Below are 16651 nucleotides of genomic sequence, written 5' to 3' on the forward strand. Positions count from 1 at the left end.
AAAAAAAAACACAAAATGGTGTATTTACCTCAGGGAAGGGGATTTTACCTCACCGAGTATAGTTTTACCTCAGGAAATGTAGATTTTTACCTCACAGAGGAGGGTTTTACCTCAGGGAGGTGATCTTACCTCAGAAAAGGGGATTTTTACCTCAGGAAAGGTAGAGTTTACCTCACAGAAGAGATTTTTACCTCGGTGCCCGGGCCCTCGCCCTTCCTCGTTCGCCCATTGGCGGAGACCGCGGCCAATGGGAAAGCGCCTCAGCTCCCACCGCCAGCCCACCCGCCCCGGCGCATGCGCAGTGCGAATTCTCCCCACGTGTCCCCGCAGGCACTTCTTGGGGGGGGGCCAAACCCGCCGCCCCCCCCCCCAAAACACCCAAATGCCTTTTAGCCTCCAAAGTTTAATAATAATAAAAAAAATCATAATACAATAAAATAAGGCCCCCCGTCCCCGTCCCGCTACAAAGAGCCCAAGACTGTTAGTGTCGGCGGGGGGGGGCAGGGGGGCCCCAAATCCGCCCCCCCCCCCTCTCCCCCACCCCCCCCCAACCCTATAAAAAACCCGGTGCGAGGAGGGGGGGGGGCTGGCCCTGCTGTGCTGGTTGGGGTCCCCCCCCCGGTTTGGGGGGGGGGGAAACCCCCGGACCCCCATCTGTGTGTGTGGCCCCCCCCCGGGGCTTAAGGATACAAAAGAAATCAACTCAAATAATTACATCGCGGGGGGGGGGAGGGGGGGAAGGGAGGAAGGGGGGGGAGCCCCCCCCCCAGTCCGAGGGGGGGGTGGGGGGCCCCAGGGTGGGGTGGGGGGGCCCAGTATGGCCCCCCCCAATCCCTCCCGGCCGCTGGCAGGTGTGTCCGTCCGAGCTGGGGGCTCCACGTCACGAGTCCTGGGGGGGGGGGGGGGCAAAAGGGGGGGGTTTGTTGGGGAGGGGGGAGAGGGGTCACCCCATAACTGCACCCTGAAATGCCATGGGGAGACCACCCCCCCCTTGGTTGTGGGGGGGGTGCCTTGCCCTGCGCCCCATAACCCCACACCCCGTCACTCACCTCCCAGGACACGGGGGTCCCGCACCCCTAAGACCCCCATGACACTGTGCCCCCCCCCCCATAACCCCTCCCACGCTCCCCCTGGGAGCCCCCCACCCCATAACCCACCCCCCCATGTACCCCTACAAGTCCCTCACCCCATAACTCCCCCCGCTTCACCCCACAACCCGCCCCCAGCCCGAATTCGGAGTTGTTCCCCACCCCGGCACTGCCTCCCCTACTCACCCCCGGGGCATGGGGGCCAGGCGGGGGGCTGTCCCGGGGGGTCCCCCCCTCGGGACCCCGACTCCTCTTTGGCTCCAGCTCCTCCTTGGCCAGGGGGGGGAGGTCGCCCCGTTCCGCCCGGCGTTTCCGACGTCTTTCGGGGTCCCGGCCACGGGCGCGAGCACCCCGCCGCTCCGCCTGCTCCAGCTGGGAAGAGAAAGGGGGGGGGGGGACACACACCCACCCCATCGGTCACACACAGCCCCCCTCCCCAAAATTGGGGGGGGGAAACACCCCTGGAAGGGGAGTTTGGGGTCCCCAGGGAGCTCTGAGGTCATTTTGAGGACCCCCATCTTGAGGAGAAGGTGGAAGAGGGCAAGGGGACCAATGTAGGGATGGTTTTGGGGTCCCCGGGGTGATTTTGGGGTCCCCAGAGGAATTTCAGGGTCCCGGGGAGGGGGTTTGGGGACGCTAACTTGAGGAGGAGGTGGAAGAGGGTCACGGGAGGAGTGTGGGGCCGGTTTTGGGGTGCCCGGGACAGTTTGGGGGGGTCACCAGCAGACTTAAGAGATGGTTGGGAGGGTTTCTGGGATAAAAGGGGATGGTTTGGGGTGGCTGTAAGGTGAGGGGGCACTTCTGGGGTGCCAAGAGTGGTTTGGGGCAGTTTTGGGGTCCTGGGGATGCTTTAGGGTTTTTTTTGGGGGGGGGGGGGGTTCAAGTATGGTTTGGGGCAGTTTTGGGGTCCTGAGAACACTTTGGGGTGGTTTTAAGGTCCTGACAGTGGTCGGAGTGAGTTTTTGGGTCCTGGGGAGACTTTGGGTTTGTTCCAGGATCCCGAGAGTAGTTTTGGACAGTTTTTGGGATGCTTTGAGGTAGTTCTAGGGTCCTGAATATGATTTAGGGTAGTTTTGGGGTCCTGGGGATGCTTTGGTGTGGGGTGGGGGTCCCAAGCATGGTTTGGGGCAGTTTTGGGATCCCGGGGAGAATTTGGGGTAGTTCTGGAGTCCTAAGAACGGTTTGTGGGTTTTGTGGATGCCTTGAGGAGGTTCTGTGGTCCCTGAGAATGGTCTGGGGCAATTTTGGGGTCCTGGGGACACTTTAGTGTGGGTTTGGGGTCCTGAGATTGGTTAGAGGCAGTTTTGGGGACCTGGGGAGACTTTGGGGGTGTTCTGGGATCCCAAGAGAGGATTGGGGCAGTTTTGGAGATGCTTCGATGTGGTTCTGTGGTCCTGAGTGTAATTCAGGGTAGTTTTGGGGTCCTGGGGACCTTTTGGAATGGTTTTAGGGTTCCAAGGATGGTTTGGGGCAGTTTTGGGGTCCTCAGGAGACTTTGGGGGGGGATGTTGGCATCCCAAGAATGGTTTGGGGCAGTTTTGGCATTCTGAGAAAACTTTATTGTGGTTCTGGGGTCCTGAGAGTGGTTTGGGGAAGTTTTGGGGTCCTGGGGGACACTTTGAGGTGGGTTTGGGGTCCTGAGATTGGTTAGAGGAAGTTTGGGGTCTTAGGGAGAATTTGGTCTTGTTCTGGCGTCCTGAGAGTAATTTAGAGTACTTTTGGGGTCCTGGAAACACTTTGGGATCCAAAGGACAGTTTATTGCAATTTTGGGGATGCTTTGAAGTGGGTCTGGGTCCCAAGGGTGGGTTGACAGTTTTGGTATCCTAGGGACAATTTAGGGTTTTTTTTCGGGGGTTCCAATGGTATTTTGGGGAAGTTCTGGGGTCCTGAGGATGCTTTGCAGTGGTTTTGGGATCCCAAGGATGGTTTGGGGCAGTTTTGGGGATGCTTTCAGATGGTTCTGGGGTCCTGAGCGCAGTTTAGGACAGTTTTGCGGTCCGAGGTATGCTCTGGTTTGGTTTGGGGGTCCCGAGAGTGGTTTGGGGCAGTTCTGATGTCCTGGGGACACTTTAGGCATTTCTGGGGAGTTCCAAGGATGGTTTGGGGCAGTTTTGGGGTCCTGGGCAAACTCTGGGGTGGTTTTGGGGTCCTGAGAGTGGTTTGAGGCAGTTTTGGATACTGGGGAAGACTTTGGAGTGTTTTTAGGGACCCAGGGATGGTTCGGGGCAATTTTGGGGATGCTTTCAGAGGGTTCTGTGATCCTGACAGCAGTTTACGGTAGTTTTGGGGTCCTGGGGAGACTTTGGGCTGGTTTTAGGGTCTCAAGGGTGGTTTAGTGCAGTTTGGGGGTCCTGAGGATGTTTTGGGGTGGACTTGGTGTCCAGAGAGTGCTTTGACGCAGTTTTTGGCTCCTCAGGAGACTTTGAGGTCGTTCTGGGGTTCCAAGAGTGGTTAAGGGCAGTTTTGGGGTCCTCAGGAGACTTTGGGGGGGTTCCGGGGTCTTGAGAGTGGTTTGGGGCAGTTCAGGTGTCCTGGGGACTCTCTAGGGTTTTTTTGGAATTTCCAAGGATGGTTTGCAGCAGTTTTGGGGTACTTGCATATCTTGGATGGTTTTCATGGCCTAAGTGTGGTTAGAGACAGTTTGGGGGATGCTCTGAGGTGGTTCTAGGGTTTCAAGAGTGGCTTGGGGCACTTTTGGGGTCCTGGGGAGACTCTGCGGTCTTTCTGGTGTCCCAAGAATTGTTTGCAGCATTTTTGGGGAAGCTTTAAGGTGGTTCTGGGGTCCCCAAGAGTGTTTTAGGCTGTTCTGGGGTGCTGTGGAGACTTTGGGGTGGTTTGGGGGTCCCAAGGATTGTTTGGGGCAGTTTTGGGGTCCTTACATTAGTTTGGGACAGTTTTGTGGTCTAGTGGACATGCTTTGGGGGGAGTTGCGGGCGCTCTGCGTTTCTCTGGGGATGTTTTGGGGTCCTGGGAACGCTCTGCAGCCCTGGACAAGGTTTGGGAGGGGTTCTGGGTCTGCGCTGGTCATTGAGGGGAGTTTTGGGGTTCAGGGGTTTCCCCCGTACCTCAAGGAGGAGGCGGAAGAGGGGGAGGGGGGGCGGGCGGGCAGCCTGCAGCAGACGCCAGATGCTCTGGGCCTCGTCCAGCGTCACCTCCAGCAGGTCCCCCTCCATCATCAGCTCCTCCAGCGGCCGCCGCGCCCCCTCCGCCAGCTCCAGCACCGGGCCCTGCAGCCGCGGCAGCACCGCGCTCAGCGCTTCCAGCTCTGCGGGGACACCGCGTCACCAGGGGAGGGGGGGGGAAAAACACACACCACAGCGTGGGGATGTGCTGGACCCACGCCCCCCCAGGACACCCACAGGGCTCCCAGGGGAGCTGTACAGGCCCTCCCGCACTCACACGGGATCCACAGGGTCCCCACTGTACCCCCGTGGGATCCCCAGGGCTGCCGCCGGGGGATCCACCGGATCCCAGCACCACAGGGGAATCCAGAGGGTTCACGTGGGATTCCTGGAGCCCCATGTAGTCCTAGGGCTCCCGGGGGAGCGCACTCACACGGGATCCCTGGAGTCCCGCACTATCCCTGCGACTCACATGGGATCCACAGGGTCCCGCAGCATCACCGCGCTCACACGAGATCTACTGGGTCCCACTGTGCTCCCACGGGATCCACTGGGACCCAGGGACATACGGGATCCCTGGAATCCCACAATGGCCCCTGTACTCAGGTGGGATCTACAGGACTCACACAAGGATCCCTAGAGACCCAGTGTCCCCTGCACTGATACGGGATCCGATGGATCCCAGCGTTACACTGGATCTACAGGGCTCACATAGGATCTCTGGAGTCCCACAGTGCCTCCCACACTGAAAGGGGAGCCACTGGATCCCACAGCATCCCCTGTGCTCACACAGGATCCACAGGGCTCATGTGGGATCCACTAGGTCCCCCAGAATCACATGGGATCCACAGGGCTGGCAGAGGATCCCTCAAGTCCCACAGCGTCCCCTGCATTCCCATGGAATCCCTGCAGTTGCACCTTGTCCCTATACTCACAGGGATCTTATGTGAGTCCTATAGATCCAGAGTCCTGCAACAGCCCCTGTACTCCCACGTTATCCACAGGGCTCACACAGGATCCCTAGAGTCCCACAGGATCCACCGGGCTCACACGGACTCCTTAGAGTCCTGCAGTGTCACCCATGCTCAGATGGGATCCATAGGATCCGCGCGGGATCCAGTTGATCCCCTAGTGACCCCTGTGCTCATCCTGGATCTATAGGGCTAGCGCAGGATCCCTGGTGTCCCATACTGTGCCCTGCACTCAGACGGGATCCCCAGAATCCCACATTTTCCCTGTACTCACAGAGGATCCTACAGGAACCCTATAGATCAGAGTCCCACAGGATCCCCTGTATTCACAAAGGATCCTCTGGATCTTGCTGTCTCCCCTGCGCTCACATGGGATCCCTGGAGTCCAACAGCTTTCCCCGGGGCTCACAGGGAAGCCATAGGGCCCACGTGGGATCCAATAGATCCCAACATCCCTGCTGCTCACAGGGAATCCTAGGGGATCCACCAAAGCCCCTAAAAGCCCCCCAAGATCCCACTCACCTGAGGGCAGGGGGCCGTTCTTCTCCGGGCTGGGGGCATCGCCGTTCTCCACCGACACCTGGAGGTGGGAGGACACGGTGTTGGGGGGGAGGGCGGGACACAGCCTCCCCCAGCCCCAAAATCTGCCCCACGCCTCCCTCAGCCCCAATACCCACCCCATAGCGCTGCCCTACATCTCTTCCAGCCCCAATAACTGCCCCCCAACCCCCAAAATACCCACCCGAGCCAGCCCCACACCCCCCTCCAGCCCCAATACCCACCCCACAACCCCGAAACCTTCCCCTCCAGCCCCACATCCAGCCCCCCCAAACCCTCCAGCCCCCATTGCACCCCCTCCCCACCCCTCCTCAACCTTGGTCTGCTCGTTGCGGCTGGCCTCCCGCAAGGCGCCGGCCCCGTCCCCGTGCAGGCGATGCCGCAGAGCCGCCAACCGCTCCAAAGGCCCGGCTACGTCGGGAGAAGCGAGGAGCTGACGGGCACGATCCTGCCAAGTGATGGCTCGTTCGGTCAAACACTGCAAGGCTTCGCCCTCCGGCAACCGCACCGGCAGCTTCTGCAGAGCCACCAGCAACGCCAAGATGGTTTCCAACCGGGGACGCCGCGATCGTTGGCAAAGAGGGCAGAGAAATTTGGCGTCCCACTCCCACCAAGCCGGAGAGGGCTTTTGAGAGCCTAAGCGGGGCCAGGCGACGCAAGCACCATGAAACCAGTCCCGGCAGAGCTGGCACTGCAGCATGCCGAGGCTCGCCGGTTGCCCACAGACGCAGGAGGGTGGTCCGGGACCCGGGAGGGGCGGCGCAGCTTTTTGAGCGTTGGCGTGGCGTAGCCGGAGCATCCCCTCTTTTTCTTTCTGCTCTCCTTCTTTAAACGCCACGATCTGGGGGGGTGGAAGAGGGAAGTGAGTGGTGGGGGGGATGCAGGGTGCCCCACAGCTCTGCTCCCCTACCCCCAGCCAAAAAAACCCTGCTCACCACAGCACCGGGGTCACGGAGATCCTGCGCCGAGAGCCCCAAGCTCTCGGCATCCAGTTTGTAAAGCCCCGGCTCCTGCCGCCATTTGAGCCGCTTGCTGCTATCGGAGCCGGCGTCGGCACAGGGACACAGCACCTACAGGGATGTAAAGGGGGTCACAGCACGGTCCCCGGGACCCGCACCCCCCCCGCCACGTCCTCGTCACCCACCTCCAACAAGGTGTAGCAGGAATTTTTCTTCAGGAAGGTACGGGAAGCTTTATCCCGCCAGGAATGAGCTGTGCCAACCTGCACCTCCAGCTGCCGCAGCTCCTCTAGCCGCACCGGTAGATCCCGGCCCACCGCCACCAGCCCCTCCAGGTCATCCAGGCAGGGGTAGTGGTCACCGTTCTGGGGTGGGGGGGGGGAAGAGGGGACAGAGGTGAAGTGGGGGGGGTTTAAGAGACCCCCCACTCCAGCCCAGGGCAAAAAGGGCGTCCCCAGAGCCAACCTGGATCTCCTCCACGTCGGCGATCCAGGCACGGGCCTTGGCCAGGGCTTCTTTCAGTGCTTGGATGTTGGGCAGGAGAGCCGGGATGTTTTCTGCTTCTTTGATGATGGCAGCCAACGTGGCCGGGGGGTGTTTCTGCCTGCAGGAAGGGGGTGAGAATCCAGGCGTCCGACCGCTCGACTCCCCCACCCCTGAGATCCCAGAGACCCCCAAAAACCCAGGTCTGGTCCCCACAAGGGTCTGGCCCCAGCCTGGCTCCCCTTGGGAAGAGAGGCAGCCAAACCCCAACCCTTTATCCCACCTCCTCACGGGGGGCAGCCCCAAGCCCCTTTATCCGCACCTAGAGATAAAACAAGCAACCCGCAGCCCCTTTTCCCCACGGGGCCGCATCCTGACCTGGCCTCCAGGCACATCTGAGCTTTCTCCTCCCAACGCTGAGCGATTGTGAGCAACTCCTGCAGCTCTGCCATGGCCACATCGACGGCCGGACTGGGAGCGACGGTACGACCGGCCCGGATGAGACCCCTCATGACGGGGAGGGGGACACGAGCGCGAGGGGACCGCAGGGTGGCCGTCACCTCCTCTAACCAAGCGGCCTGGGCCAACTGCCGTTCCAACCGACGGCTCTCCGGCACCTCTACACCCAACCGGGTCCCTCGTTCCAGCAGCCCCCGCAGAACCGATGGCCCCGGGGGGGCCGACTCCAGTGCTGCCCGTGCTTCTGCTTGGAAAGCCTCCACACGCTCCAGCAAGGCCTGGAAGGGGCAAGGACAGCATCAGTAACACCGTGTCCCCCTCACGAAAGAGGTGGGGGGGATAAGGAAGGGCCCCCCCCAGCTCACCTGGACCTCCCCGATCTGGTGCATGACGCAGGGCAGCTGGTTCATCTGCTCCAGGAAGGCACGGAGCTCCTCCACAGTCAGCGAGGGTGCTGGTACCCTGCCGTCCCAAGGTGGGGGGGTACGTCACTCCCGGGGTGACCACGGGGACAGGGTTGGGGATATGGGGGTGGCTGGGACCCAGGGGGACAGAGGAGGACCGGGACAGGGACATGGGGGTCGATGGGGTCCACAGGGGATGGGAGGGGGACACGGGGGTGGCTGGAGTACAAAGGGGACAGGACGGGGTCCATGCGGGATGGGACAGGGACACGAAGGTGGCTGGGGGGCATAGGGGACAGGATGGGACAGGGGTGGCTGGGGTCTACGAGGACAGGACGGAGACACGGGGCACGGGATGGTGACACGGGGGTGGCTGGGGCCCACGGGGGACAGGATGGGGACATGGGGAAGCAGAAGAGGGACACGGAACTGGCAGTAGACCAAGACAACGGAACAGGGGCACGGGGAAGAGGAGGAAGAACGAGTACGGTGACATGGAGCTGCCAGGGACACAGAGGGAAGGCTGGGGACACTGTGGGGGGACACGGGGGACACTCACCCCGTCTCCTGGGAGCTGATGAGCCCCAGGGCCTCGGAGACGCAACGCTCGGCCTGACTCAGGCAGCCCTTGAGCCGATGCAGCAGCTCGTTCTCAGGGAACTTGCGCTCCCGTGCCTCTGACTCCAACGCCCGCAGCTCCTCCAGCGCTGGCCGGGAACAGCCGGGGAGGGTCAGGGCTGCGCCCCAAAACCTCCCTGAGCCACCCCCCCGCCCCCAATCCTCCCGGCCCCCCAACTCACTCCGCTTGCGGCCGTCTTCCACCTCCAGGGCGATGCGGACTTTGTTGGCCCAGGTGTCGAAGGACTCGGCTCGCACCTTCAGCTTGTGCAGCATGGCTGGCAGCTCGTCCAGCGTGTAGCGGTACCTGGGGGGCAGTCAGCAAGAGTTTTTGGGGGGGGTCAGCAAGGGTTTTGGGGCGATCGTCACCACCCTACGGGCATTAGAAGGTCATTGGGAGCCCCTGGTTGTGCCCATGGCCTACCCCAAGGGTACGGTAGAAGCAAATAGGACCCCCAAACGGTGCCCATGTCCTCCCCACAGGGTACGGTGGGGCTGCTGGGGTGGCTGGGGGCCTCCATGTCCCCCCCTCCACCAACAAGAGGTGGGGGGGGCAATCGAATCCCCAGGCCATGCCCTTGTAACCCCCCCAGAGACACACCAAGGCCTGCAACACCCCCAAACCATCCCCATGTGTCCCCCCAGGGGTACACCAAGACCCCCAGCACCCCCAAATGACACCTACATTCCCCCCAGGGGCACATCAAGGTCCACAGTCCCCCCAAACTTTACCCACACCCCCCCAGGAGTAAACCAAGACGACCAGCACCCCCAAACCCTACCCACATGTCCCCACCAGGGGCACACTAAGACTGTCAGCATGCCCAAACCCTACCCAAGTCCCCTTCCAGGGGCACACCAAGGCCCAGGGCACCCCCAAACCCTACCCCCAATCCCCCCCAGGGGCACATCAAGGCCCCCAGCACCCCCAAACCCTACCCCCAATCCCCCCCAGGGGCACATCAAGGCCCCCAGCACCCCCAAACCCTAACCACATCCCCTCTTGCAGAGCCACCGAGTCCCAAAGCACCCCAAGACCGTGCCCACATCCCCCCCAAATCACGGGGGACCCCCCCCTCCACACCTGAGGTACTGCTTGCTGCGGGGGCACTTGCAGAGATCGTCCATGTGGTAGAGGCAGACGAGGCACTGGGGACAGTCGTAACAAGCCAGCGCCGAGAGGAAACATGTCGTCTTGCATTTATCGCACTGCCGCTCGTCGTCCGGCAGCAGCTCGAAAGCCTCCCGCTCCGCCTCCGTGATACCCTGGGGCGGGGAGAAGCCATAAAACATGATCATTGGCCCCCATGTAGCCCCCCCCCCCAATTTTTGCGGGGTTCCACCGATGTTCCCCCACCTTTTCCAGCAGCGCTTTGCGGAGTTTACGCTCCTCCTGCACCAGCACGAACATCTCTTTGTGAACGGCGGCCGCCAAGTTGAGGTCCAGCTTTTCGGGGCAAGCCGCCATCTTGCAGATGAGTTCCTCGTGGGAGAAGACGCAGTAACGTCGCAAACGTCGGTAGTGCTCGATGCACTGCCTGCCAGCGGGCAGCTGCGGGTGATACCGGGTGTTACGGGGGACCCCCAAATTCGGGGGAACCCCAAAACGCATTCCCCAATGGAGCCAGGCATCCCCAGCTCAAACCGTGGCGATGGATCCCCCAAAATCCCAGCTCAACACTCCGAGCTCCCCAAGCATCCTCCCCGAGGAGCACCCAGACCAAATTCAGGGTTCTCACCCCAGATTCTGGGGTTTGTCCTGGATTTTTGGGTTCACCCCCAGGTTTTTGGGGGTGCAGGGGCTCACCCAGTCAGCGGTACAGAAGTTCACGGCCTCGGCAAAGTTGTAACCCTGGTTGAAACCGCTGTGGTATGCCCGGGGGAAGGTGATGACAAATTCGCCGGCGCACTGGTTGGTCCTTACGACCTAAAAGAGACACAAAATTCGGGGTAAGGGGGGGAGATAAGGAGTTTTGGGGGGGCTCTGAGGGGATCCTGATACTCACGGGCACACCGTGGGCCATGAGAGTGTTGGGGTTCATGAGGGTGACGAGTTGGTGGAGCAGGTCGGGCTGGCTCTCGAAGAGCTCCGGCGTCAGCTTCTTCATCACCTCTTCCAGGTGCTCGGCCGCGAAGGAGGGGACCCCGTACCACGTCTTGGGCTCACCCCTGGAGGGGGAGCAGTACGGGGTCAGGGGCACCCCAAAAACCCTCCTCCCACCCCATACCATGGCTTGGGGGCACCCTAAAGGCTTCCCTCCCACCCTGTACCATGTATAGGGCTTGCCTCTGGAGCGAGGAATAAGGTCGGGGGCACCCCAAAAACCCTCTCCCCTGCCCCATACCACATCTTGGGCTTGCAGCACCCCAAAAACCTCTTCTCATTCCATACTGCAGCTTCAGCTTGCCCCAGGTGGGGGATGAGGTCAGGGCACCCCAAAAAACCTCCACCTGCCCCAAACCACATCTCCTTGCCCCGAGGAAGTTGTGACACCCCAAAAAAACCCCTCCTGCCCCATACCACATCGTCTGCCTGCCCCTGAGTAGGGGGGCAAGGTCGGGGCACCCCAAAACCTCTCCTTCCACCTCCTACGATCACCCCCCCCACCCAAACACCCCCCCCCAAGCTTCCCACCAGTGGAGGTAGTTGATGGAGTAGCTCCAGTGGTCCTCGATGTGCCAGCAGAAGGCGGAGAAGACCATCCCCACGTAGAGCCAGGGCACCTTCATTCCCGAAATATCAGCGTTGATGTGGCACAGCACCGACTGCTTCAACACCGGCATCACGTTCAGGTTCCAACCGCTGCCGGCGTACTCCTTCGAGGGACGTAAAGACAATGTCACCCCCGCCACGGGTGACGGTGACACCCCCGTGTTGTTGGGGTCTCCCTCACCTCTTCCTCTGGCGAGAGCTTCCTTTTGCCGTCGCTGATGGGGAAACCGCTGCCGAATTCCTTGGAGTGGATGTCGGCGCCATACTCCACCGTCACGTCCTCCTCGATGCTGTTCACCAGCCGCCAAAATTCCTTCTCTACCAGCTCTGTGGGGACCATCTGGGGAGAAAGTGGGAGGGATGTTAGAGACCTGGAGGGGCTCACGGGGGTCCCAGCAGGGTCCCAAGAATACTCACATGGACGGGCATGTTGAAATAGTCGGCTTTGAAGGAGTCGGCCATCTCCCCGAAGCTCTGCAGGGTGTATTCCCGCGTCGCCTGCTCGAAACCAAAAGCCTCCGGCGGTCGCTTGCATTCCTGAAGAAGAAGGATGGGGGGGGGGGGGCGGTCAGGGTGGGGGTCCCCAGCCCCACAGACATGACGTGGCGGTCCCTAACAACATAGATGGGATGGGATGTGAGGCACTGGGTTGGTGTGCAGGTCCCCAGCCCCACAGATCGGATAAGATATTGAGTCGGGGGTCCCTAACCCCACAGACAGGGGTCCCCAGCCCCACAGACAGGACTGGATGCAATTCAGGGGGGTCCCAGTCCCTCAGATAGGACAGGCCACGAGTTGGGGGTCCCCATCTCCACAGCTAAGACGAGACATGACACAGGGGGTCCCCAGCCCTGCAGCCAGGACACAATGCAAAACGGGGGTGTGCAGGGCACGACGTGGGTGTTTGGGGAGGGGTCCCCACGTCCCTCCCAACATCCTCACCGCCATGACGCATTTGGGGCAGCGCCAGATGCCCTTGGGGATTTCGGGCAGGGGCGGGAGGAGGCAGAAAATGTGGTAGTTGTCGTCGCAGCCGTCGCAGAGCAGCAGCTTGTCATCCTCGTCCCCTCGCGAGCAGATCCGACAGATGTAAGAATCGACCTGGAGAGAAGCAGAAGGGGTTGGGGTGAGGCTCTGCCCCACGGCGTTGTGTCCTCCCCGGCCCCATGGCACGGGGTACTTACGAACTGGCTGTTGCTGTGGCTGCGGCGCAGACGCATGGTCATTTTGGTGCAGGGCTCGGGGCTGTGCCGCAGCTCCTCCTTCCCCTCCAGGTAAGCACGGGGAGACGCTGGCTCCACCTTGGCCTCGGGTCCCACCGGTTCCTCCTTCACCACCACCGTGGGGGGACACTCGGGACCATCTTTATCTGGGGAGCAAAGAATTAGGAGGGGGGAGTGTCACAGCTACTCTCCTGTGCCCCCCAAGTCACCCCAGAGAGGTTCCCCCCATACCTTTCTTACGTAGGGTCTTGTCTTTGGCCACCAGCCCCAACCCCAACATTTTGGGGCCAGCCCCATAGATCTGCAGCTTTTTCAGCTCCGGGTTTTTCTCAATGTCTTCCTCCGTTGGCTCCGGCTGCAGGATGGCAGAGTCACGGGGCGGGGGGGGTCCCCTAAAAACATGGGGGGGGGGCGGGGGGGGGATATTTTTTGGGGGTGCTCACCTCCTGCTGCAGGCGTTTAGCCCGACGGCCATAGCTGTTGAACTTGGAGGGCTGGACGGACTGGCGCAGCGGGATGCTGTGGGGTTTGTACTCCCGGTCCTTCTCCTCGCTCTCAAAGGGCCGCGTGTTGCACTGCTGAAGGGAAGAGACCCTCAGAGTGGTGGGCGGCACCCCATAGCCCCCCCCATCCCATTTTCCCCACTAAATCACCCCGTTTTCTCACCACCAGGTTGGCCCCCGACTGGTACATCTCGTAGGGATAGATGATGCGCTCGTAGTGGGCGCGCAGCAGCGAGCCGATGTTCTTTCCCGAGGGGTAAGCGAGGCGTTGGGCCACCCGAGCCCACCGCCGGTCCTTACAGATGGCCTCGTACCCCCCTTCCTCCATTACCACCTGAGAGGAGAACATACATGAAGGACCCCCAAACCAGTTGCAGCCCCCACCCCCAGTACCCTCCCGTGCCCCCCCAGACCTTGCTGAGGCTGTAGAGGTCAAGGATGCGTCGCTCGACGTTGGGGATCTTGAGCGAGGAACCCTGGATTTCCCAAAATTTGGCGATCTGGTCCAGGTAGTTCAGCTTCACCCGGGTCTGCGCCTGCCAGGGGTGGGGGGGAAGAAAAGGGGGGAGGATGAGCCCTGTGCACACCCCAAAAGCAGCTGGGGAGGGGAGGAAAAGGGGGCCGCCCCCCACTCACCTCCAGTTCATTGAGCCGCTGGATGCGGGGGGTGAATCTGAAGTTGTCCACCTCCACGGCAAAGGGGGGCTGCCAGTCCTGGGGAGATGGGGGGGGGGGGGGTTAGCAGCGACAGCCCCCCCATTCCCATGCAGGCAGGGACAGGCAGAGAAGCCCTGAGGGCTCTGCAGGGGGAAGGGGGGGGGGGGGGGCAAACACAGCCATCTAAATTTGGAGGGGGAAGGGCAGGCACCTCGGCTGTGTACCCCCCTCATCACGAGGGACAGCCTCGCAGCGTGCACCCCATTTTGGAGGGGGGGGCCCACGCGGGGAGGTGGTGACGCCAGCATGGCCAGGCCCAGCCCTCCCCGGAAGCTGTTCTCCACCTCACCAAGCTGGGGGGACCAGATCGGCCTGTCGTGTGTCCCCCCCACCCCCAAACCAATGGCGCCAGGGCCCCCCCAAACTGGGAAAGAGGACAAAGGGACACCCCCCCCCCCCCAGCAGGGACACGACACGGCCACCCCATCCCCCCCCAAAAACAAGATACAAGCCCATGAAGGGGGGACTGCAAGCAGGAACGAGGTTGGTGAGGATGGGGGGGGGCTCAGCCCCCCACTTGCCCCCCCCCCATTCCAGGGGACCCTCCCTCCAAGGGGCGCTGCCCAACCTGGGGACCCCCCTGGCTTCGGCCGGGTTCCCCCCTGCCGCTCGCCAGACAAAGGCTCGGCGGTGGCAGCCATATTGGCCGTGTCACTGTTGTTGTTGTGAGGGCCAGCGTGGGGGGACACACACACGCAGACCACCCCCCTCCCCAAGGAACCTCCCCCCCCTCGCCAAACCCCAGGGCGGGGCAGCACCCCAAATTCCTTTGGGTCCGTTCCCCCCACCCAGCACAAGGCAGGTGGGTGAGGGGCCTTGCTAGGGGGAAACGAGGGGCCCTTGCCCCCCCTCCCCCCAGGGTCTGGCCTGTGTAGCACCCCCAAAATCCAGCCCCAGCGGGGACCCCCCGGCTCATGGGCACCCCCGCGGCCGGGGGGGCTATTTACCCCATGTCGGGGGGGTATTTACTCCTCCCCAGCCCGTGCATTTACCCCCCAAACCAGGTGGGTATTTACCCCCCCAGCCAAGCTGGTACGGATCCCTATAGCTCAGGTATTTATCCCAAAACAAGGGGGTATTTCCCCCCCCACGCAGAGCAGCGTTGGGGTTATTTACCCACCCTGAGTGGGTATTTACATCCAGGATGCAGCAGGAGTGGGAGGAGGAATTACTCCCCCAGAGGGGGGCAATTAACCCCCCCCAAGTGGGCAGATACCACGGGGGAGGAGGGGAGCAATTACCCCCCCTAAATGGGGCAGATACCCCCACCCTGGGGGGCAATTAACCCCCCCTAAATGGGAAATTACCCCCACGGGGGGGTGGGGGCAATTACCCTCCCCCAAATAGGAGCTTATCCCCCTTAAATGGGAAGTTACCCCCACGAGGGGGGGGGCAACTACTCCCCCAAGTGGGAACGTACCCCCACGGGGGGCAGGGGGGGGGGGGGCTGCCTACCCCACAGCAAACCCCCAACCCCACACCTCAAGGGACGCTCACCCCAGCGGGGCAAAGACCCCCAGCTGCGGCCCTCTCCCCCTCCCAAACCCACGCAGCAGCCCCCTCCCCGCCTCCCCCCCCCCTTCCACACTCACAGCTGGGGGTCGGATCTTGCAGATGCCGCTTTTCTCGGCGATGGGGCGGATCTTGGCGATGTAACCCAGGGGGTCGCTGAACTCGGCCCAGCTGGGCTCGAAGACGGGACATTCGGGGGGGGGTAAAAAGTCCTCGGGGGGCTCCAGTTCACCGGCAACCGATAGCCACGGTGTCCCCCACTCGCCCCGCTGATCCCCACCGCTCGGGGGACCCCGGGGGGCTTCCCCCCCGCTGCGGGGACCCCCAAAGGGTCTCCGGGCCTTGTCCTCAGGGCCTGGGCGATCCCCGCTTCGGGCCCCCCGTTCTTCGGGGGTCTTGCGGGGGCTTCGCTCATCGCCCGGGGGACGCCCACCGGGTCCCTTGCCGGTCCCCCCTCCTTTTCCCCGCGGCTCCCCACCGGCTTTAGGGGGGCGAGGGGCCGCCGCGGCCCTCTCCTCCCCCGCGGCTTTAGGGGGGGCGGCAGCCGACCGGGGGGGAGCCGCGTCTCCGATGGGCTCCGTCCCCCCCCATTCCCCGCCACGGCCCCGTTTGGCCTCCTCATCCCCCTCCGGCGGCGAGGGGGTGCCCCAAGGCGGGGAACCCCCCGGGGCGGGCCCCCACTCGGCCCAACCGCCCCCTCCGCGCTGCTGCTCCCCCTCTTCCATCCTCCCCGCCGAGGGGAGGGGGTACCGTCGCTGCCCGCGGGGGACCCCCTCAGGGGGCCATAGAGGCCCCCGCCGCCCCCTCACAGGCCCTGGGCCGCCCCCCCCTCCCCAAGCCCCGGGGAAAGGGGGGGGAGGAGAGTGCCCAGGTGCCTCCGCCGACCTGCTCCGCTTGTCCCCCCCGGCCCCGCCGCCTCCTGGCCGCGGGAAGCGGCCCCCACCGGCCCCGCAATCCGCCCGCCTCAAGCCCGAGGCCTGCCCGGTCCCCCCAGCCGGGCCGCCGCCGCCATCTTGAGTTCCCTCCTCCTCTCGCTCCCCCCCTCCCCCCGCCCCGCGCGCACGCCCCCACTGCGCAGGCGCGGCCGCGCACGCCGCCCCGCGCGGTGCTGCGGCTCTCGCTCCCTTCACGGCGCCGTCTCCTTCCGCCGCGGGAAGGGGAGGGCGCTGAGAGCGGCGACGCCGCCGCCACCGGCGACGAGGGCTCGAAAACGGAGGAGGGGAACGCGCCCGCCCCCGGCACCCCCACCCCCGCGGCTCGGCCGGCGGGAGGCGGTGCGGCGGGAGGAGCGAGGGGAGAAAAATAGTCCCCAGGCTCCGC

The 16651-nt window shown here is 63.1% G+C and overlaps 1 protein-coding gene across 2 annotated transcripts; it reads right to left on the minus strand.

Annotated features, from left to right (window-relative positions):
• Window positions 1-376: 376 nt before the first annotated feature.
• Window positions 377-16345, minus strand: KDM5C (lysine demethylase 5C). 2 transcript variants are annotated; one of them, XM_075022276.1, is made up of 27 exons: window positions 15412-16345; window positions 13739-13816; window positions 13516-13638; window positions 13266-13436; window positions 13043-13174; window positions 12831-12954; window positions 12561-12745; window positions 12319-12477; window positions 11794-11913; window positions 11558-11716; window positions 11299-11480; window positions 10670-10832; window positions 10471-10590; window positions 10021-10215; window positions 9748-9929; window positions 8846-8970; window positions 8605-8752; window positions 8007-8103; window positions 7561-7919; window positions 7165-7303; window positions 6885-7064; window positions 6676-6810; window positions 6057-6581; window positions 5705-5762; window positions 4155-4354; window positions 1275-1460; window positions 377-889 (listed from the first exon to the last, which is right to left on the minus strand). In XM_075022276.1, the coding sequence occupies exons 1-27, from the start codon at window positions 16054-16056 to the stop codon at window positions 881-883; spliced, it is 4899 nt and encodes a 1632-aa protein (XP_074878377.1). In that variant the 5' UTR covers window positions 16057-16345; the 3' UTR covers window positions 377-880. The 2 variants fall into 2 exon arrangements, with proteins under 2 accessions (XP_074878377.1, XP_074878376.1); XM_075022275.1 differs by having other exon boundaries at window positions 13043-13177; window positions 15412-16344.
• Window positions 16346-16651: the final 306 nt, after the last annotated feature.

Source organism: Buteo buteo, unplaced genomic scaffold, assembly GCF_964188355.1.
Source record: "Buteo buteo unplaced genomic scaffold, bButBut1.hap1.1 HAP1_SCAFFOLD_337, whole genome shotgun sequence".
Lineage (NCBI taxonomy): Eukaryota > Metazoa > Chordata > Aves > Accipitriformes > Accipitridae > Buteo > Buteo buteo.